Below are 25029 nucleotides of genomic sequence, written 5' to 3'. Positions count from 1 at the left end.
CAATAGATTGTGAGGTAGATTGGTATGAACTTTATGAAATATATAAAATGAAAGTACTTTATTTTCATTTTGCAAATAAGGATATATCATGTGAAAATAAAAATATATCAGTAGATAAGGTTCAAAAAAATTCAGCTCTTCATATAAGCTTAGAAATATAAAAAGAAAACTAGGTTTAGAGCTTATGTCATATAGTCCAATACTCTCACTTTACAGATAAGGAAACAGATAATAATAAAAAAAATTGTACTGTATAGGAAAATGCTTCCTAAAAAGTTCTCTTCCAATTGGAGAAAATAAAATATTAAGTGAAAAAATTTTAATGTAAAATGATTACTGGGAAGTTTGATGTATTCAAGAAGACTAGCACCTGAAGGCTTTTTGAGCCCTTTTCAGGGCTGCTCATCTACTTTGGGTGTCCACATTTCACTCAAGTCTCACCTATGGCTCTAGAAAGCTGATAATTGGCAATGACTACATATGAGTAAACCATCTCAGCATATGGGCTAAACCAGGTTATAAGGATTACCAACAAGGCTTGAATCTGTTAATGAATTATAAATACCAGCATGAACATGAAGCTATCTTCTCAATATTCCAATTGGGGATAGGGAGTCTGTTAAAGGCTAAGCTTTCCTAGACAGTAAATTGGGACTTTAATTACTCTTTTGTTTTTACATTCTCAGTGAAATGTTTAAGTGATTTTGGCATCTGGATGTGGAAGAATAGGGGGTAAAAGAGGAAAAGAAAAGATAATTAAGATCTAGAAAAACTTTTTCAAGGTACTCTTAATTTAGGAAGGGAAAAAAGGTCTTTATATTATTGTATTTATCTCAATGTGACTCAAAATGTATTTCTAAAATGTCAACAAGTCTCTTTTAATTTTTAGCATGAATGTGTGTGGGTGTGTTTATGTGTATTTGTGTCTGTAGACAGCATTGTGCAATAGATAGAAGTCCACTAGAGGAAAGAATAGGCTCAAGAATTGCTAAGCTGAGTGACCATCCCAAGACAATTTCTCAAGTGAAATTACAGGCAACTCTTAAAGACTTAAATAGTCTTAGAAGGAATAAGTTACAACTTTTAAGTTACAACAAGGAAATTTTACCAAGCATTTCCTATAAAGGTGAGATTACAGTTCTGAAAAGGAGATCTTATTTTCAATTTTACTGAAATTAAAATTATTTATCATGTTTGTATCAGTATTTATCAATTGGCTACAATGCATATAAAACAAAATACAGGCACTTAGAGCTTGCATATTAAATTTAAATTCGGATTTTTTATGAAATACTTGATTCCTTTCTTTCCTTTTTTTTTTCCACCCCTTCTCTCCGCCCACCCCCAACTTTGTTCCTCTCTGCTGCTTTTTAACAACCTGTTTAGGGAAAATAAGGCATGGACTTGAAATTCTAAAACATAACAAATTTAGGATACACAATTCATAACCTTAACATGCATATGAAATTGGGGAATGGTGATGAAAATCTAGTAGTTTTGATTTGTTAGTTCCTCTAGTTAGCTACTCTTCTTTTTGTATTTTGATAGTTTGATAATTGTCTAATTCAAAAATCAAAATCCCCAAATGAGAAAGCCAACTGTCTCATGATTTTTAGGGGGAAAGTACTTTATATTCTAATTATTTGCTAACTTTGTATTTAGTCCAGCTCATTTTAAGAATCTTATGATTCTGATTTGGGGATTAACTAGGCTGAAGCTTTGACCACAATACCTTGCTCTTTTATACCATCCATGGGTCAGCCCTATCCTTTCAGGGTGGCTCTATCCCACACATTTCAATTAACCCCATTCAATTGGCAACAAAATGTCCTTTTCATTAGATCTCTATATTACCATAGAAATTAGGACCATATACTTAAAGCATGAAGGAATCACAGAGGCCATTAAATCTGTCATCATACTGAAGTTCATATCTGATCTCAGACACTTAACCTTTCTTGTGTGATCCTAGGCAAGTCACTTAACCCCAATTGCCTCAGGGAAAAAAAAATGACAAGGCAAAAGCTGAGAAACATTTTGAAGGAGAAAACAAAAGAACCATCTGCAAAATCTTGCCTTTATGTAAATTGGCAGATGGATCTTAACCAGAGGTTGGAAATTTTTTTTTTGACTTGAGAGTTTTTAAAACAGTTAAAGTTCATTTCAAATATATTTATGTACATAAATTTATACTGAAAATCATGTCAATTAAACTAAAACAAGTTAACAGTGAGTCAAAAATGACATTCTTTTTTATGATCAGGTTATTTTAATTTTGAATTTAATTATGTTTTTAATTAACTTAAAAAACATAACCTCTTTACTATTAGTACATATTAGGTATAATAAAATCTACTTATTTTATACAACCATAGCATTTTTTAAGTCATCTAAATACAGGTAACTGACCTGCCACTGGCAAATAGATAACTTTATTCTTGCATATTTTATTATGACATAGTGATTAAAATGGTTTAGCTCAGAATAAAAAATTTTATTTTTTTTTTGCTGTGATGTCACTCATATGTACTTTATTGGGTTATAATTCCCACACACTTATTTTCATACTTAACATGCAATAATAACCTCACAGTTTGCATTAGAAGCAGCAGTTATCTTCTGTTTATATTTTTCCACATGGATCAAAGAAAATGTTATAAATCCATAAGTAATTACTCTTTAGGAAATATCACATACCACAGATACATTAAGAACAGTGTCTATACAAGTCAGTTTCCTTTATAAAGCTTGACATACTGTTGGTATGCAATGTGTTACTATAATAATAATAATGTTGTTAAAGCTAATTACCATTATTTCACTATAGATTGTAAGTACATACTTGAACACTCAAGATCAAAGATGTTTACTGTTACTCACAGAAAATATTACCAATATATCTATGTTAATAGTCAGCTTTTAAATTACTTCGAAGAGGATGACATCTTCCAACATTTCAGATTATCTCCAGAATCTGGTGCCTATTCCCTCATTCCTATAGTTAAATTATTACTATCATATGACAGTAGTGTAATATTCCTTTATATTTGCCACAATCACAAAGTAATTATAAAGTTTAACTTCAATTTAGAACAAAGATAAAAAAGTCTTAGAAAACAGTCTTTGCATATATGTGTGTCATACACACATATATCTTTGTGTAACTGCAATCTGCTTGGGGAAGAGGGGAAAGGTAAAAAAAAAAAAATAAAGTAAAAAGTGTATAGCAAAGAACAAAAGAAAATCTACAAGGAAGCAAAGATGGATAGTTATGAATACAATGTGTTCTAATATTAAATATGCTTCTTTGAAATGGAATTTATTGTTACATATTTTGAATCCTCTCCACTGCTCTACTGGGCACATGATAATGTTTTGGTTTTTCCTTATTTTGCATATAAGTTTTAAATAAATCCTAAAAGAATTTTAACAAATTTTTCTGTCTGCTAGGCCTATTCATTCTACTTATTGGTACTTTGCAACTTCCCTATGTAGTTTTAAGAACATAAAAATATTCATTAATAAACTAACTTACAAAAAATTCCCATTCAAACATCAATATCTAATAGAAGCATCTATTAAACGTTAAAAGATTTGAATATCAAAGGACTGAGTAGCTCTAGAAAAACTGCTGAAGTCTTGGAATATTTTTGCTACAATAACAACCCTCTTTATGATTGTGCTTCATAAAGTAATTGTGAAGTGAAGGATGTGGTATTGTCATTATATAAATGTCTAGAAAAAACAAACCCAATATCTGATTCTTTGTTTAGACTCAAGAATTAGCACAATTGCAATTATAATCTAAAATCTGTTTTAAAAAAATCTTCATAAATTTTAGTTTCATTTTTTCAAGAAAGTCCAAATCGAACCTTTTATAAACTATTAGAAATATTGTTCCCCATTTTAAGGGGATTCACTTACATCTAATTAATTACCTAAGCTTCCACACCTTAAAAATGAAGACCTTCACGCTTATACTAACAGACTGAATCTGGGGGCGCTACCGTTTACTGTGTGGCCTGCGAAAATGAATTCTCTTAATCTCGGACGAGTGAGGGAAGTGCATGCTAATCCCTCTTTTCTGTCTCTCCCTTTATAGAGGCTGTTTTCTCCGGTCACTCACCAGCTCAATTTGCTGGGGAATAAAGGGGAGGGGAAACTGAGGGCCCGCGCCTCCATGGGAGCTCTCCACATACGAAGCCTACGTCTCGGGAACTGCCTCCTTTCGAGGACCCGAAAACTTCGGAAAGCATCCCCCAAAACCGTAAACCGGGGCACACAGACACAGCCTAGAATTGTACCTCACAATCCCTTCCTCAGGATGGTTGGACAGCTACTGTTACGGCTCACCCCGACTAATGCGCATGCGCCGCATCAGGGTTTTTTTTTTTTTTTTTTTTAACCCCCCCCCCCCTCACACCCCTCTTTTCTTATGCTCCCCCGCTTCCTTCCCTTCCCCCTCCCAGCTCGGCTGAGAGACTTTCTGACACTTCCGTTTTGAACTGCCCGGCGAGAGCCAAACTTGCCAATAACAAACGCCATTCCTCAAGAAACGCCCAGTCTCCGCCTTCCGTTCTCGGTAACCAGACCCCTTTCCCCACTCCTCCGCTAGCGAGTAGCTCCCTCGATCCCCTTCCTCTTACGCGCGCGGGGCGCGCGGACGTCGCTCGCTGACGACAAGAACGACGCTGCCGCCGCCTCCCGCTCTCCCCTACCGGCGGTTGGGGTTGGTGGCAGGTGTAGCGGCTACGGGCAGGGACCGGGCTGAGCGGCCGCCGCCGACGGTGGCTTCATGAGCCTCCTGTTGTCGCCGCCGCCGTCGCTGCCACTGCTGCTTCTGGTCGTGACCAGAGGCACCTGCGCCTTCTTCTACCAGGCCGGGGTCATGAACGTATGCAGCGGCAGCAGCGGCGGCGGGGGTCGCGCCACCCCTGCGGTGGGCTCCCGCGGCATGGGGCAGGGCATCCAGTGTCTGCGGCTCCCTAACGTACAGGGCGCCGATACGCAGCGCTGCAACGAACTGCTCCTGTTGGCGGCGGCGGGGCTCCGCGAGCAGAACGACCCCCTGGAGAGCCCCGCAGAGAAGGCGAAGCTGGAGACTTTGGCGGCAGCTCCCCAACATCACGTCCTCTACTTCCCTGGAGACGTCCAGGTAAGTGGCAGCCCCGCCCCTCACTCCCTCTAGCTTTCTCTGGGAATCCTTTACCTGGTTTGCGTCTAGGAGCTGAGGAAGGACCCCTCGGCCTGCTCCTCTTCCACCCGACTGCCCTTCTACGTGCCCCCGGGGGGCAGGCCGGGGCCTGGAGAGTTTGCTCTTTGAGGACCCGCCCCCCGGAGCTGCCCCTGCCTCCCCGCGCTCGTTATTCCTGAGTGGCCCGTTAGGGCTGTGGGAGGAGGCAGTGTTCTCGAGTTAACCTGGTGTGGTGTTCGAGGAAAAGCCGCCTAGTACCGGGAATCCAAGCCAGCCTGCCAGTAGTTATGTGATCCAAAAGACACAGCTGGGGGAGGAGAAAGTTGGGCATGTAGTAGTAGTCAGAGGCTCATCTAAGTTCTCAACACTTAATTTTGTTAATAACATTTTGCTTGACAGATTTGAAGGAGGCGGCAAGATTCGTGAAAGTGTGGATGTCTAGTCAAAAGCTCTTCTCTCTGTCATCTTTGCTGATTCCTCCTTTTATCATCTTCTAACCTTAGGTGTCCCGCGGGGTTCTTCCCTGGGGCTTCTTCCCTTCTCCAATAGTTCGCTTAGTGAACTTATTAGCCCCCATATACGTTTAATTATTCTCTCCATACTAATGAATTTCAAATCTACATAACTTGCCCAGACTCTTAAGCAAATGTCCGATCTCTATTTACATATGCCTTTCAACATCCCCAACTGGATGTCCAGTTGACACTCAGACTTAAAACTTAAACATATCTAAAACGAAACTCATCTTTATATCCTAAACACTCCCCCTCCAAATTTCTCTATTATACTTGATTGGTCTTTACTAGTTACCTGGTCTCCCAGGCTGGCAACCTACGTCATTCTCAGCTCCTCATTGTCTCTATATCCAGTCTGTCGATTTCAGATTTCACCTTTGTAACCTCTCTCCAATAGCTCCCTTCTTTAGTACTGCCATCATTTTAGTTGGGAGTGGGAGGTGAGAAGGGAAATAAGCATTCATATAGCATCTGGTGTATCTCAGGCACTGTTCTAATAAGCACTTTACAAACCTCATTTCATTCTCATAACAATCTTAGCAAATAAGTTGTTATTATTTCCATTTTACAGTTGAGGAGACTGAGGCAGACAGAGATTGAATGACCTCTCAACCCTGGGGTCTGTTGGTTGGTTGTTGTCCTTCATACTTGAAGAGGGCCAAAATGATATCATTGTATTGGATTGTATTGGAGTCAAGGTCCAGTGTAACTGGCTAATCAGACCAATACAAACTTAGAAGGGCTATTAGAAATGGGCACAAATAGTCCATGAGAACATTCAGAATGATGATGCTCAGAGTCATACAGCTGACAAGTATCTGATTCTAGATTTAAATTCAGGTCTTTTTGAATTCCTGACTGATTAAAGGCACTTCACCTCATGCATGGAAATATTGCAATAGTCCGTGGTTTTTCGACCCCACATGGTTGTAAATGAATGTGGGATCACAAAATGTGTTATCAGCAAATGTTTGATTTTTTTATATCTTTTGTGTGTGTGTGTGTGTGTGTGTGTGTGTGTATGCTGGATGTCATGGAACAATTTCTTGGGTGAAAAGGGGTCTAGAGTAGAATAAGTTTTTAAAAATTATTTCTATAGGAAGCCCTTCCCATATCTTAATTCAATTGTCTTTCCTTTTTAAATTATTTCCCCTCTATCCCAGATATAGATTGTTGGTATATATTTGTTTGCTTTGTTGTCTTCCCTCATTAGATTATGAGCTCACTAAGGGCAGGGACTATCTTTTGCCCCTTTTACATCCCTAGTGCTTAGCAAAGAGACTTGACCTATTGTAGTCATTTAATAAAGTAAATAACAACAAAAGTACTAGTTTAATGTAAACATTATACTTTTGAGGAAAGGATATGTGTATATACACAGATACACATATATATTCACATATAAATAAGATTTGTTTCTGGAAATTATACAATAATATAGTGTAATTCAAGAAATAATTTATGCATTAAGCCCAGAATAATAAAATAGAATCTCAAAGTTGTAAGGAAATGCAACCTATATCTGAACAAGAAATCCCCTTTATAATATATCTAAAAAGTAACTAGTTGGCCTTTGAAGATTCCTTGTGAAGGGGAACTCACTCCTTCCTCGTTTCATTTTTTTATTATTGTTCAGTGGTTTTTCAGATGTGTCCAATTCTTTGTGACCCTATTTGAGATTTTCTTGGCAAACATACTGGAGTGGTTTGCCATTTTGGCACTATACCCACTGCACCACCTAGCTTCCTGTTTGGATAGTTCTGTTGGAGAATTTTTCCTTATATAAAGCCTAAACCAATCTCTTAGCAATTTTCAACCTGTTGATCTCAATTCTGCCCTTAGGGACCAAGAAGAACAAGTCCAATCTGATTTTCACAAATAACCCTTCAGATAACTGAAAACAGCTGTTGTGTCCCTGTTTAGTATCTAAGGCCACTCCTCTACTTCTTTCCTCATATCTCCACCCCTACCTCCCAGTTTTCTTCTGGCTGAAAATCTTCACTTTCAGCTAATTCTTATTATGTTATGATTTAGTGGTTTTTTTATATAGTTATTTCTTTCTCTGCATCTCCAGTTTAACATCCTTCTTATATTGTGTCACCCCAAACTTGAGAACAGTGATCCAGATGTAGTCTGACCAGGACAAAGCATAATAACTGGCCTATCACCCCTCATCTTGGACATTATGTCTCATTTTAATTTAAATCATTCTACTTTTTTGTTGTTTATATTGTTGATTCAAATTGAAACTTAAGTCCACTGTTCATATCTTTTTCTATTGAATCAAAAATCTACTATGATAGTTGATCAAAGAATTAAACTGAGGTGTAACGAGTTCTGCCTGTATATTTATCACTTTGTTCAGTACTTTCTCCCTAGAATTTATGCTAAAAGGCCATTAAGTATAATAAATGGCTCCCATTGCCTATAGTAATTGTTATCCAGCCTATGTATTCATAATTAGTTATGGTGAGTGACTTGAATCCAGACATGATTTCTCTATTTTTTATACTTGAGAAGCTAATTTTATTCACATTAAATTTCATGGTACTATATTTAGTACATAAAAGCCCTTTAATATTTCATGTTAAAGTTTGTTTGAGAGTTCATTGAAGATGAGTTGCTCTACATCTTACTGAGAGCTGTTAGAATAAACAAAGAAAATGGGTAATAATTTATAGTAAAAATTTATAGATTACTTTAAACATTAAAAATAATGGATTAACTCAATTTTCACTATTGTCTTGTAGACTTTTTGACTATAAATTATTAAAAGCTCACAAATTAGTACAGAGTTTTAAATCATTTGCTCACAGATTAGTACATTCTTAAACCACTTGCTTCATATCAAGTAATCATAGATTAGAAAGACCTTAAAAGTGATCCAGTTGAATACCTAGTGCAAGTCCTCATCCACATTTCTACTTGAACTCTTCCAGTGATTCAACAAAGATTTATCAAATGTTTGTATACTTGGTCACTAACAAAGTAGTTAATTTCAACTTTTAAAATTCTTACAAAATTTTTCCCTAGTTTTGTGAAGGGTACCCACATCTTTCCTATTATCCAGGTTTACAGCTGTGATGTCATTATCATCTCACACTCACTCTATGAATCCAATTAGTTGTTAACTCTTAGTCCCTTCTACCTCCATAACATCTCTTGAATCCATCCCATCTCTTCACACAGCTACCATTTTAGCTTGCATGTAATATCCCTTCTTATTTTATCCCCTCTTACTTGTAATATTACTATAGCTTCCTAATTTGTATTCCTGTCTCAAGTCTCTCTCTCTCTCTCTCTCTCTCTCTTTGTGCCAGTTTATCTTACACACAGTTGCCAATGTGCTTTCTCTAAAGCTCATCTAATTGTTATTCCATTACTTAACTCTAAAATCAAATATAAACTCTTCTGTTTGAGACTTCAACCTTAACTCTGCTTGACAAACTGATTCTAACTCTCTTTCTCATACACACTTTGATCCTGCCAAATTGACCTTAGTATTCTTCATGTGGTACTCCATTACCTATTTCAGTGCTTTTGCTCTTTCTGAATTTATAGTTTTCTTCAAGTACTACTTTGTGTATAAGGCTTTTTCCTGATACTCCAGTGGTTAGTGACTCTCCCCTCTCATCTGTTATCTATTTGGTGTTTTGGTGTATGTGTGTGGTTGTGTTTAATAAACACATGCTTGTTATCTAATTGGCGTGCATATGTACATATTACATACATTTGTACATACATACATATAGTGTCATACATACATATAGTGTTGTCTTGCCCAATTCAGTTGTAAATTCAAGGACTGAAAGTGTTTAAATTTTGTCTTTGTATCTCCAGCACCTGGGACATAGTAGGTATTCATTAAATGCTGCTTGTTTGACTGTTGACTTGAGTTGGAATCAACTTCCCTATAATGTTTACTGAGAGGAACTGGTAATAAAATTAAAGATTTGTTATGATAGTTCTTCAAGGAACCAATCTGAAGAAGTTTTGCCTGTGTATTTTCTAATTTGTTCAGTAGTTTCTCCCAGATTTTTATACTGAAAGAGATACTACGTATTATAAATGACCCTCATGGCCTACAGTAATTGTTATATAGCCTAGCTATTCATAATTAGTTATGGTGGGTGACCTGAAAAGGTATATTTTGGGTCAAGGATAAGCTTGTAATAAGACAAGCATAGAAAGTCTTCTTCTATTATATTAAAGTTGGCATGGTACCTTAAGTGTTGGGGCAAATCCTTAATGAAATCTAATATTGCTGCCACACAGAGTTGGAAAGGAATCAACAAGAGTTGAAGCAAACCTGTCAACTGCCCCTAGGTTTTTTATTGGAGCTCTAGTTGGTGCCAGAAGGTCTCTGTAGGAGACAGAGCTCTGCAGGAACAGGGCTCTGTAGTTTAACACTGTGCTGTTGTACAAGTCAAAGTATGAGGAGCCATTTGAAACAGATCCTATCTCTGGTATATATGTACATTTTATTTGTGTGGAGAACTTAACAGTGCATGTACACACATATATATTCAATACCTATTGCTGTCATTAATTTTAGTAGCGGTAGTTGTGGTATAGTGCTACAGAAATTTCTATTTTTACTCAATTCTTTGATTAACTCAATATATATTATCTCCCAGACTTCCTTCAGGTCCCAGCTAAAGTCTCTTTTGCAAGAAATCTGTTCTTGATCTTCTTTAACTCTAGTGTCTTTCCTTTGAGATCACTCCTTTGGACGTAGCTGTTTGTGTTCTGTCTCCCCTTCAGACTGAGCTTCCTGAAAGCATGAGCTGTTTTTTGTCTTTCTTTTTGCCTTGTTTGAATCCGTAGGGCGTAGTGCAATAATTAGCATGATTAATTAGCACTTAAAATGCATATTGACCTGCTTTGAAAATATTTCATTTTGTTCACGTACCATAATTTCTTTAGCCACTCTTCAGTTGATAAGTACCACTTTAGTTTCCTGTTCTTTGCAAAAAAAAAAAAAAAAAGATGCTACAGTTTTTATACATAAAGCTTTTTTTCCCCTTTTTTAGACTGCCATTTTATATTTTATCAAGACCACATTATATGCATATGGAAAGTTTAATTTGGTGAAGAACAATTACATCATCAAGATACTTTACAATTATTAATTCATTTGGATTCTGCAGTAGCCCTTGTGATGTAGAAAACTATATGTATTATTATTTTCCAAATGAGGAAATTGAGCTTTGAGAGTAAGAGGTTTAATGCTCATGCTTAGGGAGAATTTGAATGCAGAACTTTCTTATTCCAAGTCTAGTGTTCTTTGTATTATGACATATTACCTCACTATACTTATCTCCTGTTCAATGAGGTCACATAACTATTTCCACTCCTGAATGGTGATCGAGTTCAAAATCCTATAATCATGGCAGAATCTTAGCTTCCAATTTTTTTTTCCTTTTTTTTTAATGAGTAAGAGGGATCCTGACAACTAGTTGAATGCTTTCTCATTCTATTTCTTTCCTAAGACTGTCTGTAGGGTATGATCTCTGGTCTGGTAAATGGATAAGTCCAGCTGGAATTGTAGTTTCTTGACCCAGGTTAATTCTACTTCAGATTGTTTATCAGGCTTTTCTTCTTTGTTACTTCTCAACACATCCTAATTGTCTTCATTCTAGGGAGAGAATTCTGACCTGAGATCTGGGTTGAAGACAGGTTGTAGAATTCAGACATTTTGGGGAATGTTCCTGGCAATCCTCAAAGCAAAAGGTGACCCTTTCTGAGAACTATGCATTAAGACTTTTGGATCATTCAGTGCCAAGCAGTTGGCCTGCAGCATTACTAGAAAGACCAGAGAGCCGATCATTTTTATGCTCTAAAAATGTTCTATCTTCTAGATTGTAGGTTGGGGCATAGTCACATATGTACATCAGAATGGGTATCTATTGATTGTTTTAGTGACCACTAAGATGGTACAAAATTTCTCACTCTCTGTAGCCAAAATTGAATCTGTAAGTCTTGAGTCCCAAAATATCCAGTAGTGTGGACATTTGAACTTGAATATCAGAAAAGGATAAGTATTGAGGGTGGATATAAAATGTGAGTTGTATGAGCATGAGGAAAGAGAGAAGGAGGTCTGTTTTACAGACTGTTCCATACATGGCTCTCTGCCTGCACAAATTGTACCCAGGGCGAGCAGGAATGGTGCTGGGCAGCAGCATGGTGTAATGGGAAGAAGTCTGGTCTTGGCATTAGAAGCCTTGGAATCAGTTTATAAGCATGTATTAAGCACCTACTCCATGTGAGGAATAATGTTAAGTGCAGAATACTGTGGTAAAAATAAAACAGTCTCATGTTGGGAAAGATATACACACACACACACACACACACACACACACACACACACACAATGTTATGCCACAGTTTTCTTTAACTGTCCTGACTCAGTTTCCTTGTACAAGTTTCCCTTGTCTCAGTCTCCCTAATTACTCCCCTAAGCTGTAAATCTCCCTCTGGTCCATGAAGGCTGAGGACCAATTAGTCTAAGGATATAAATTGTTAGCCCAAGTAAGATAAACAAGAGAGTAGACTTCCTGATTATCTTCTGTCCTTGAGAAATTTACAACATCCCTTAAAGTATTCCAAGATATTTCACTGACATCTTTATCATAGCCTTTTCCAGCTGGGCTTTTCCCACTCTTTTTCCCTCTTCTTTGTCTCTAAAAGGTATATAAAGGTTAGAGATTCTCCATTCATTGCTGGAGAATGGTGGCTGGCTGTGGATGCTGGATGCTGGATTCTTTGAGATGATAGTCTCCTCCAGACCTGGGACCAACATGAATTCCTTGGTCCCAGTATATCTTTATCTCTGTCTGGCTGGACAATTTGAGACGAGAGTCCTGTCCAGTCAATCTTACTCTCCCATTAATAAAATATTAAAAACTCTCTAATCTCTCTCCTGCCTCAGTTTCTCTGGCATTACAACACATGTCTATATACATATATTTTATTTAAATGTATTATGTACACATGTATATATGTGTGTCTCTGGATACATATATGTATATATACACACATGTTCATGAAAACTAAACAGAAGGTATTGGAAGAAGGGGGAGCGTTTTCTCGTCTTGTATAACTATTAAAAAGTCACTTGATGTTTCTGAGTTGTAGTTTTCTCAACTCTAAAACAGATATAATACCTGCACAATTTACCTCACAATATTGTTTTTAGGGAAGTGTGCTCAGTTCTGTAAACCTTGAAGTACCAAATTGTAACCATAAAGGCATAAAGCTATAATGTTGCCTAGCGGCTGCTAAGTAACACAGCAAGTAGAAAGACCTGAGTTCAGATTTGCTCTCAAGACACTAATAACCATGTGACACTTGGTCTCAGTCTCAATTTATTCATCTGTAAAATGTGGATAATAATAGCATTTGCCAGTAGCCCTTATCTCCCAGTGTCAGTCAGTTGAGATAATATTTGTAAGGTGCTTAGTGTAATACCTGGCATGTGGTAGACTCCTAATAAATGTTTTTTTTTCATTTTCTATATATAACTGGTCATGAATTGTATTTTTTTTTCTTTTAAAGTAAAACAGTTTCCCTGAATGGGCTGTTAGAACATCTGCCATATATTTGGGCACCTCCAATAGCAAGGTCTAGCCATTGTGTATCTATACTGCCAGATAAGTGCAGACAAGTCTCTCTGAATCTAGGCTGATTTCTCATGTATGTATGAGTATGGTCATGCTTTCCAAAAATGAACTAGTCAGAACAAGGGTAGTCCTTACACAATACTAATTATGAATTCTAAAAGAACTTATTCCTGGTAAAGCTGGTGAATGCTAATTGGAACTTTTGCCTTAAGGGCAGTTTCAAAAGTCCCCTTTAGCTCTGGAAAGTAATTAACAACAAGCACTCAATCCTCCTTGCCTGGACTAGGAGCAACAATTTTAAAGAGTATGAGCCAAGCTCAATTGTTAAACATTATGTAGAAAGATAGTTAAAAAATCTGACTCACAGCAGTGAAATCAATAAAGGGGAAAGTGAGTCTGCAGAAAAATTGGTGTGATACTCAAATGATCCCAAAAGTATTTTAAGATGAAACTGCCAGGAAAACACAAATAGACATAATAAATGTACTAAGTTTGCCAATGTTTTTACATCTGTTATAACTGTTCAATGAAGAAACAGTACACTGGGACTCAATAACTCATCACCTGATATTGTATATGAAGAACTGTAAATAACACTCAAAATCAAGCTGGGAAGTGTGGCTGGACCAGAGCAGTCACATAAAGAAAAAATTCATGTTAGATGTGATTCTCCTTTATAGATAAGTTTTTCAAGTTTCTCACAGAGAACTTTATCAAAGGAATGTCAATAAGAAAGAAAAAAGCATAGCTCAGATTAATTTATCCTCAGGATTGATTGAAACAACTATCAGTCCCATATATTTACTTTCTTATTCCTACACAATATTTTAGAATGGTCTGTGCACATGTTGATAATATATCATTGATACAGTTGAAAAAGAAACTTAAGTAAGCTTTTGTTCTTATTATAGTGCTTGGCACATAGTAGGTATTCAATAACTGTTTATTATTGACTTTTCTACCATTGTCTAAATATTTATATACTTGAATAAAAGATGTAGAGAACAAAATCTTTTTTTGTTAGGTTATCAGCATTTTGTTTTTTAATCATATTTTTTCCAATAAAATATTTTTCACTTCTTTTACCTTTTCCTCCCATTGGGGGGGGGGGGAACAATAAAACCCTTTGTAACAAATATGCATAACCAAGCAAAAAAATTCCTACATTAGTCATATTCAGAAATATGTCAGTTTTCCCCTTAGACCATCATTTGTTTAGAAATAGGTAGCATACTTTCAGCATGGATCCTTTGGAATCAAGATTAGTTATTGTGTTGATCAGAATTCTTAGTCTTTCAAAGTTGAGAACATAAGATCTTAATATGTTTGTTTGATTACAGAAAATTAGAGTCTTAGAGCAAAATAAACTTTTCTCTCCAACAAGGTGTCTTGTATTAAAGTCCTTTGAGATAATTTAGTGGGTGCAACCACAGAGAATTTTGTTTAGTGATCCTTGGATTATCAATAACAATTGAAATATAAAACAAAGGTGAAAGTTCACCCAGGGTGTTTATCACTATTATTTAGGCTGTCCCGTACTATCCAAATGGAAGAGATTCCCTATACATGATAAGGTCCTCCAAATGCTCCTGTTTGCAGGTGACATTGTGGTGCTTGCATAAAAGCCCAGAATACTACAGGATCTCAGTGCCCACTCAACAGATATTGACCCAACAATCCATATAGGAAAAAAACAAGTGGATGAAGAATACTTGGTCAGATTATGACATACAGTTGGGTGAGTAGCCCATTTTGTCCTTCAGGTTATCAATCTTTGGTAGATAATATACATGGATAGTGAGCTAGGCCCAGAATTGAAGAGGCCTAAGAATGAGTAAATTACACTTGGAAAATTATGTAGTACTTTGATTTTTCCCCAGCATAAAAATTTAGCTTCTTAATAACAATAATTGTTCAGTCATTCTTTTTGGCTATGAATCATGAATTACCATCAGAATTTCAGGTTATTCAAAGGATAATGTATATAATAATAAACACAAATTAGCTACAATAAATCATGACTACTTTTGCATAAGAAGATACATAAGTTTATCACTGCAGAGATAACATGCATGTTAAAAGATGATAAGTTGATTGTGACATAATATTTCAGAAACAACAAAATATTAAAATACCTAGACAAAGATCTTCATAAAGGTAGATCATCTTTGCAAGATATATAGGAGTGCATGGATGAGAATTTCTCTAATGGCCTAAGGCAAGCATAAGTTGAGATTTACATTAGTACAAGGAAAATCCTTATCAATGAAATGTTATCTTTCAAAAGCATTGAATTATATGTGACTATAGCTTAGTGATACATCTGCCACACTAGATGTGATATCACAAATAACACTTTGGAAATGCTTAGAGGTCCATGAACAATCAACACCAGCCTAAGCTTTGGGGATCTGCAAGATTGGCAAATAAACTTGATCAATCCTTTATGCTGTGCTGTCTATAGTCTTTAATTTCCTTCAGTAGAAAATGATTGCTACTTGCTTGACAGATCCTCAGAATTCTGAAAAATAGTCATCACAGCTTATGATCCCTAGACACTCTTGAATGTCTTGCAGAAAATAACCTCTGCCATTATTTTCAAGCAGCCTAATTTGTGACTGAGATAATATCATGACTTATCCCAAGCAAGGCACAAAACTACTAGAGATTAGGTAGACATCAAGGCTTGAGAAGCGCTTAATGGCAGTGCAGGGATATGGGGACAGGTAAAGTTGGAATTGAAAGAGAGAAGCAAGGATAATCAAAAAAGCTGGGCTAAGTTAGTATTAGATGGTTTGCAGAACAACCAAGTCAAAGTAGCTGAAGGGAGCTAAAAGAGAGGGAGAGCCAGGTGTTAGAAGTAGAGGTTAAGAAGTCAGTATCAGATAATAAGGCAAGAGAAAAAAAAGGGGGGTAGGGGAGAGTACTATAAAGTACTATCACCTGAAAATTTCAATTCTTTTGTAGTATCATGTTGTGCTTTTGGTCCTTGATCCTAAGTCATGATCCATGTTATTTTCCATATTTCCTCTTGATTTAGTCTCTAGGTAAGCAGAGGTAGAAAATGGTAGGGGCAGGATTAGAATTCAGATTCCCTACCTTAAAACTCAATCAAGTGCAGATCATAATTTTTCCTTTTTCAGATTCTCTCACTCCTGACACCTTATCAATAGAGTTAGACCTTTCATCTTGAAAAGCATTTTTTTCTTGCCTTTCATGGATCTTAAAAAAAATATTGTCTTGAAATTCTTCAACTTTCCCAGTAAACCTGAGTTTAGAGATGCATTTCTTAAGTTTTTTTTTTTTTTTTTAACCACCTCAGTGAAACTTGGTGAGTTCCTTAGGCAAAAAGCCCAAATGTAGCCCATGATCTGTAAAATTATTGACAAAGAATTGTAAATGATAAGAATACAAAAGGACTCTGAAAGCACTTTAGTGTAATGTCCTTATTTTACAGAAGAGGATACTGAGACTCAAAGAGGTAAAATGACTTAACTTCTGAATGGTAGATCTGGGACTTGAAACAGGACTGTGATTTTTTTCTAACAAAGCATATAGCCTTCCAGTTCCCTTTGTTCATATCTCTTAGTAGGACTAACTAAAGATCTTGGCTTTCTCTGTAAAGTTTTTTTTTTTTTTTTCTTTCTTGTTTGTCACTGGGCTCCTTGTCTGTTTCCTTAGAATGTATACCTTTAAATCAATTTGGATGATTTTTCCAATTCTTAGTTATTAATAAGCATTAGCATGTTAGCCACATGTCAGCCTATACTGTTTCAGCAAACTTCAAGCACTAATATGCTTGAGTCAGATATTAAGGAAAGATTCTTAATGATGTGAGACCACAGAAGTCTTAGTTTTTTCCTGTCTTCAAATGACTGAAAGCTAATACCTATCCTGTATAAATGAAGTTTACCTATTCTTAAAACTCATCTATCAAGGATTCATCTTTCTATATGTCCTAAAATTTTGTGCCATGGTTTAAATCTTTCTCCACTTTTTTTTTCCCTTTGGGATTAAGGATTAATATGATGACAGAGAACTGTTTGTTTTTTTTTTTTAATAACTTTTTATTGACAGAACCCATGCCAGGGTAATTTTTTACAACATTATCCCTTGCACTCACTTCTGTTCTGATTTTTCTCCTCCCTCCCTCCACCCCCTCTCCCAGATGGCAAGCAGTCCTTTACATGTTAAATAGGTTACAGTATATCCTAGATACAATATATGTGTGCAGAACTGAACAGTCCTCTTGTTGCACAGGGAGAATTGAATTCAGAAGGTAGAAATAACCCGGGAAGAAAAACAAAAATGCAAGCAGTTTATATTCATTTCTCAGTGTTCTTTCTTTGGGTGTAGCTACTTCTGTCCATCCTTGATCAATTGAAACTGAATTAGGTCTCTTTATCGAAGAAATCCACTTCCATCAGAATACATCCTCATTCAGTATCCTTGTTGAGGTATATAATGATCTCCTGGTTCTGCTCATTTCACTTAGCATCAGTTCATGTAAGTCTCTCCAGTCCTCTCTGTATTCATCCTGCTGGTCATTTCTTACAGAATAATAATATTCCATAATATTCATATATACCACAATTTACTCAACCATTCTCCAATTGATGGGCATCCATTCATTTTCCATCTTCTAGCCACTACAAATAGGGCTGCCACAAACATTTTGGCACATATATGTCCCTTTCCCTTCTTTAATATCTCTTTGGGGTATAAGCCCAATAGAAACACTGCTGGATCAAAGAGTATGCACAATTTGATAACTTTTTGAGCATAGTTCCAAATTGCTCTCCAGAATGGCTGGATGTGTTCACAATTCCACCAACAATGTATCAGTCCCTGTTTTCCCACATCCCCTCCAACATTCTGCATTATCTTTCCCTGTCATTCTAGCCAATCTGACAGGTGTGTAGTGGTCAGAGAACTCTTTAAGAAAAATATATCTACATTTTAGAATTGTATTGTTTGATATAGCACTGGAAAAAGATTAGTTCCAATCTCTGCTATGTGACACTTAGTCACTAACCTTGGGCAATAGTGATCTCTCTGGGATTTAGTTTCTTTTTTTTTTTTATGCACTATGGGAGCAGAGTTCTAGTTTGTCCCTAAGGTAGGTGCTTTCATGATTTATATATGCCATTGTAATAAATTTTGAAAAATAGTGTAGCATTGTCAAATGCTTCTAGATGTAAATTTCCATCAAACTAGTGTGTTGTATTGTTTGGGAAAGGACTTTCTTTTAATTATTCCATCTTGATTTGATATTAAGTCTTATAGTTTACTATTACTGGAACAGGATAGTTACCTGCCTTCTTGGTTTATCAGTTGTTCTGTCACATGTATAATCCTTTTAAAATCTTAGAATTAAAGTTCTCAGTTCAATTATGCTATTTTATATTTCCATTCAGAGTGGAATAATAAGTAAAAATCAATCAGACATTTATTGAGTACCTACTCCTATGAAAAATAAAAATTAGTACATTGATTCTAAAAGTGGTACTGTACATATCAAATTTTATATTATTAGATACAGGGGAACCCAAGTAGTTATATTCAGATATTATTAAAGTGAACAACATGGCAGCTATTATAGTAGGTGATTTTTAATCTTGCAAGATAATTATTTTATTGCAAAAAATGAAACCAATTAAAGCTGTAACTATAAGGGGCAGCTAGATGGCACAGAGGAGAGAGCACCAGCCCTGAAGTCAGGAAAACCTGACATCAGACACTTAACACTTCCTATCTGTGTGACCCTGAGGAAATCAATTAACCCCAGTTGCCTCAGCAAAAAAAAGGAAAAAAAAAAGCTAGCAGAACTTATATTTATATAGTGCTTTAAGACCACTAAGAGAAGGGAAATTGAATACATATGTGAGTAAGTGTAGTTTATTAGTACCTAAATATTTCTATTTGGAGCAACCAATCAACTCCATTTTCTACTTAGCAATCCAGAATTCTAAAGTTGTCCCTCTACTGCCCCTTAAAAAAAAGCATATTTTAGGACAATATTTATGCATGTGTATATCTGTTTGTAACAATGATTTTGTTTTGGTTCTTTTCTTACAGAACTATCGTGAAGTTATGGCACGTCATCCTGAGAATTTTCAATGGGAAAACTGGAGTTTAGAAAATGTTGCTTTCCTTCTCGCACACCACTTCACCAATAGTTATATTTGGGTAGTAAAGAGCTCCCGCATGCATTTGCACAAGTTCAGCTGTTATGACAATTTTGTGAAGAGCAACATGTTTGGTGCCCCAGATCACAACACTGAGTTTGGAGCTTTTAAGCATCTTTATTCGTTATTAGTTAATGCATTCACTCTTACACAGAACATTATCTTGTCAAAGAAGAAAAGGTATGGTTTAAGAAAGGAGGCAAAGACCTCTAGCTACTGTAGAGCAAATTCATCTCATGCTTCAAATGGCTGCCAGGTTGAGAGAGAAAGAAAATATGAACAATATGATGACTCTGATACCAACTTTAATCCACCATCTTTTAAAGATGCATCCTTTACTTTAATTGGATTCAGTAAAGGATGTGTTGTTTTGAACCAACTACTTTTTGAGCTGAAAGAAGCCCAGAAAGATAAGAACATAAACACCTTCATCAAAAACATAAGAACAATGTACTGGCTGGATGGTGGTCATTCTGGAGGAAGCAATACTTGGGTTACATACCCCGAAGTGTTGCAAGAATTTGCAAAGACAGGGATTACAGTTCATACTCATGTTACTCCTTACCAAGTAAATGACCCCATGAGGTCTTGGATTGGAAAGGAGCACAAGAAATTTGTACAGATCCTCGAGGACTTTGGCATGGAGGTGACTAGCCAGATTCACTTTGAGGAGGAACCTCCTTCCATAGAAAATCACTTCAGGATTCATGAAGTATTCTGAAACTTGAAGTTTACCAATTTATTGTATTAAGTTAAAGGAAAAAGCACTCTTGTGAAATCAAGTGACAAGAAACAACATTCAATAGCACCTTGTATTGTTAGTTTGGAGAAAATAGAAGCACGGTTACTAAAAATTGGCATGATGTGCTGATGGTATTCATTGAAAGTGAATTCCAGCAATTTTTAGTCATAAGTTGGATTAGTTAACAATTCATTTATGAATTCAGTGTGGTTCTTGCTAATCCTATGGTGTTTCCCTTGAAATTAGTGAAAAAGTTATAACTACTGTCTTTTCAAAGGCATATGATTGATTTAAACTATAAAATTATTATTGATATTTAAATAATTGGAGATTTTGAATATTTACTTCTTGGTAACAATAAAGAAACAGTAACTTATCTTTTTAGCACCCTGAAAAATTTAATATTTGATTTCATTATACACTTGGGTGGGAACATTGTTCTTTTATTTTCTTTAAAAGAGGCAAAAATTTGATGACATTTTCTATTGTTTGGAGTAACTACCAATTTGTGCCTCATTCTTATTGCCATAAAAAGGATATTTACATAATATTGCTTCATCTTGCAACAGCTGTCACTTATTAGTCTTTTCTTCTAGGTCTTATAAAAATATTAAATGTTTGTCTAAAAAATGACCAATAACCCAGTAGTGTACAATTGGCCATTAAGTTTTAACATTCCATCTCAACTTCAGAGTTTGATTTTTAACTGAAAGTTTTTGATAAGACAATACTTAATTCATTTTGGTCAGAAACGTCTTTTGGGAAATTGGTCAGAAACAGAATATCTTCTTCTAACTAATATATACTGTGGTCACATTTAAACATTTCATTTCATGAACTTTATGAAAAAGATCAACATGGGTGGTAAAAAATAAGCCAAAAAATAAAATCATTGCTCCACTTATTACTCTCCTCAAAAGAAGACAAATTCTACAGTTCTGAATCACTGGTTTCTTTCCAGAAGAGTAATCTGCCTGCCAAAAGGAAACAGCTCTCTTTGGCCAAAATGCAAAATTGCTGCAGAAAGAAGTTATAAAGGAAAGTTTAAAGACACAAAATTTAATTTTTGCTCAAAAAATTTTAATTTAGTTAACATTGCTGCATAAGATAGGTAAAGGCCCCTTCTGCCAATTTTTCTTTGACCTAAATACACTTTGAGAAACCAGGATGTTAGTTATCAATGAAAAGAAGTTGTTTGATGAAGACAAAATGATTTTTTTTATCAGAGTGAATACTTGTCACAGTAATTAATCTTTAAATAGTTGTGCAGTAAATGTGATAATTAACTTATGATTTGGGGGGGAATGGAGAAGTAAAATAACAATTACCCTACAGACAATAATAGTATTTTACTCACTGAAAACTAATGAACATAGTACAATCTTGGCTTTGGGTCAACTAATATAATTTCATAGAATAACTTATTTAGTCTTTTCATAGTACCTTTAAAAAAATTGCTATTGAAACATTCCAAAAGTTCAGTGTTTAATGGGAAATGGGATCACTCTTTAAAATGTTCCCTGAAAAAAAACTAAGCAGAAACATCCTATTTTGTATAGAATCCTATTCTGTATCTGAATAGTATCCTATTCTGTATAGAAATACTATGTTTTTAACTTGCTCTTGGATTTTTAGAAGAAACAAGACTTTCTTTAGTTTCTTTTGTGACCAAAAAGTTCCTTTCAACACCCATCCTCCCAACCCCCAGCTCCAATCAACTCCTAACCTTTAAAAAAAAAAAAAAAACCTGCAAAGTGGTTGATAAAATAGGTTGTACCAAATGTAATAGCTGTTTTAATTCCCACATTCATATGTGATTGTACTGTTATCTTACTGTTCTGTGACTAATAAGTGAAAGAGGAGGATTTTTTTTCCCAATGAGATTGAAAAGAGATTTGGGATGGAAAAGTTCAGGGGAGAGTGGTTTTCTGTATATCTTTTAATATTGTGATTATAATAAACATCTCAAGTTCTTTATGTATTAGTGGTAATGTGAATGATAAATATAAACTTCAAAATGCCCTTTTTGAAATTTTCTGGAAAGATAACCTTGTAGAAATCAAGAAAATTATCAGATTCTGAAGCAAGTACTATTATATCGCAACATTACTTTTTCCTGTGCTGTGACCTGTGTTTTAATTATTATTAGCAGTACTTTAAGGCAAAATTTTCTGTGTCAGTTTTGTTTTCTACTTTCATAATTGTAGTAACATGTATACTTTTCAATTTTGCCTTGTGGCACAAGTTGAAAAATAGACGTGAAAACATTGTGAAAGGTTGATCCCACCGTAGCATTAATGTACAATTGTATTAAAATTAGTAATTGATAGAGACTGCTTTTGAGTGTACTTTATATATAAATAAAGAGTTAACTAATGTTGAAATGTTTGAGTAGATGCTACTAATGTGCCAGGTTAGGTTTGGATATGTGAGATATATTACATTTTTGTCTTTCTTGGCTAACCTATATTGTTTAAATTCACTTTGAACATTAAGTATAACAAATGTTATGTAGTCTACTATAAGAACGATTTTTTCTGTCCCAGTTTTGAATTGCTTTGTAAAATTTAGCACTTTTTCATTATAATGCATGTTTTTCTAGAGTATTCATAAATTAATTTACTGTTAATTCTCAAATTTAGTAATTTTTAAAGTTCTGTGAATTGTTTCAGTCCTTCTGGAACATTGTTTATTAAAACTTTTAGGGTCCTACAATGATAAGGGCACTTTTAATCTCTTTTAAGTATTGTTTTTCTGACATAATTTAAATTTTGATATTTATATGGTATGTCATTCCTAGTTGGGCAAAGTTTTTGTAATTATATCAAGTGGGAATATATGAGGGTCTTTTGCTCTTGCCCAGATGGTCTTGCCAATAAAAATCTTGGGGATTTAATAATTATTAAGCCTAGAGTACATGCATTCTCTTGCTTGAAATGCTTCATTCACTTCCAAAAGTGCCTTGCACCCTGAAATAAGACTTTGAAACCATTCTTAAGATTAGAATGATGCATATTATAATTTTTAATGAGCTATCTAGGAAAAAATTATATTTGACTTTTTGTAAAAACTTAAAATATTTTACTATGGCAAGAAAGACTAAAGAAAACAATCTTTGGTTTAGCATCTTAAAAGTTGCCATTCTTAGCCTCATTTCTCATCTGTATGGTATTACATTAGAAAATCTTATATTAAAGTTTTTTGCTTCTCATGAAGAAAAATAGACTGTTGAAGTTATGCCTGAGTGTAGGTTCTGGCTATAATTTGGTTATAATCTAACTAACCTGTTAGGTAAGCATTTGCCAAACTGTTTCATCAAAGCATACTTCAGCTTAATATTTTGGGTTGAAAATCTTTGAAATGAGTTTATATCGTTTCTTTTTTTATTTTAGTCAACAAAGGCATATTTAATTTACTTTCATCTTTCTCGTCTCCAATAATTTGAAGAGGAATTTAATCTTAAACACTTCATAAAGTGTAGTCAGAGGTCCTCAAACTACAGACCGCTGCCAGATGCAGCAGTTGAGGACGTTTATCCCCCTTGCACCCAGGGCTATGAAGTTTCTTTAAAGGCCCACAAAACAAAGTTTTTGTTTTTACTATAGTCCAACAGTCTGAGGGACAGTGAACTGGCCCCCTATTTAAAAAGTTTTTTTTGAGGACCCTTGGTGTAGATATTATGAATTGGACAAGACTATTTGAACTAGCTTCATTATTTTAAAAATATTTCTCTTTTAAGTTTCTTTGCAATATTTAATTACAGTGAGTGCAAAATATTCATATTTTATAATAGAGTCTTTCCCAGTGTCCAGAAATACTTTTTGTTCTACTTTCATAGTTCCCCAATCTTTGGCTAGACTGTTTGGATTATACACACACACACAGAGTAAATTATCATGCTGGGCACAGGCACACACACACTTTGTGTGTGTAAAATTTGGATGAGAAAAAAGCCAAGAGGTTAAAGCTCCTTCAATCTATACTTAGAACTGTTAAAATTTTTTTTTGTTTTTACACCTCCATAAGAGTGCAGTATAGAAATGATTTTTTAAAAATTTAAATGAGGCTCTAAACTAATCCCTTTCTGTTATTCATTTTGTCAGCTATTTAGATACTTTGCTGAATTTCATCTGTAAAAGGAAAAACCTAAGACTTGTTGAATAAATGACTTAACAGAACCCAGCAAGTAAATGAAGCGCTTGGGTCAATTTGAATTATGTTTGATAGGGAAAAAAATACTACTAAAATTTTCTTTGAAAAGAGAAAAATCTTATTTATTTAGCCTTGGCTAATACATGAACATACAAGCTGCAGTGTCAGTAATCCTAAATGCTCTGACTTGCAAGGCTGTTTTTCAAAAGACGTATGGGAAAATCAGAAAAGGAACTATATACCCTATTTTTTTTTCTCTTAATGGAAACTGCTTTTTACAATAAAATTTCAATTTAAGTCCAATTCTTTCCTAACTAGACCATGATTAGACTATTCCTAAATATGAGTGTTTTCATAATCATGAATGTGCCCAGAATGATGTATGCTTTTTTGGTTGCTGTTTGTTTCCATTACATCCTGCTCTTCTTGATCCTATTTGGAATTTTCTTAAGACACTAGAGTTGTTTGCCATTTTCTTTTCCAGCTCATTTTAAGACGAGGAAACTGAAGCAAACAAGATTGACTTGCCCAGGTTCACAAAGCTAGTGTTAGGCCAGATTTGAACTCAGGAAGATACAGTCCAAACACACACGAGTGGTTCTTTTCTCAATGGCAG

At 35.2% G+C, this 25029-nt stretch overlaps 2 protein-coding genes across 5 annotated transcripts in view; one reads left to right on the top strand and one right to left on the bottom strand.

The window, feature by feature from the left end:
- Window positions 1–6214, bottom strand: part of FTCDNL1 (formiminotransferase cyclodeaminase N-terminal like) — a 106424-nt gene extending 100210 nt beyond the window's left edge. For 2 of the 4 annotated variants that reach the window (XM_051985922.1, XM_051985921.1), the window contains exon 1: window positions 5210–6203. The gene's annotated coding sequence lies outside the window, so the exon portion shown is untranslated. Of the gene's footprint in view, window positions 1–5209 lie in introns of all 4 variants that reach the window. The other 2 variants (XM_051985923.1, XM_051985920.1) reach the window with 2 other exon arrangements.
- Window positions 4709–23163, top strand: C3H2orf69 (chromosome 3 C2orf69 homolog). The gene is made up of 2 exons (XM_051985918.1): window positions 4709–5155; window positions 19410–23163. The coding sequence occupies exons 1-2, from the start codon at window positions 4796–4798 to the stop codon at window positions 20238–20240; spliced, it is 1191 nt and encodes a 396-aa protein (XP_051841878.1). The 5' UTR covers window positions 4709–4795; the 3' UTR covers window positions 20241–23163.
- The last annotated feature ends 1866 nt before the right edge of the window (window positions 23164–25029 follow it).

This window comes from Antechinus flavipes, chromosome 3, assembly GCF_016432865.1.
Source record: "Antechinus flavipes isolate AdamAnt ecotype Samford, QLD, Australia chromosome 3, AdamAnt_v2, whole genome shotgun sequence".
Taxonomy (NCBI): domain Eukaryota; kingdom Metazoa; phylum Chordata; class Mammalia; order Dasyuromorphia; family Dasyuridae; genus Antechinus; species Antechinus flavipes.
The sequence above is the reverse complement of the archived record's forward strand: the minus strand, read 5'-3'. Positions and strand labels throughout refer to the sequence as shown.

What these genes read in the sequence shown, in the direction of transcription:
- C3H2orf69 (XM_051985918.1), top strand. Translation starts at nt 4,796, where the DNA reads ATGAGCCTCCTGTTGTCGCCGCCGCCGTCGCTGCCACTGCTGCTTCTG. An exon ending in ACTTCCCTGGAGACGTCCAG is followed by an intron (nt 5,156 to 19,409) that starts GTAAGTGGCAGC and finishes CTTTTCTTACAG; the next exon opens with AACTATCGTGAAGTTATGGC.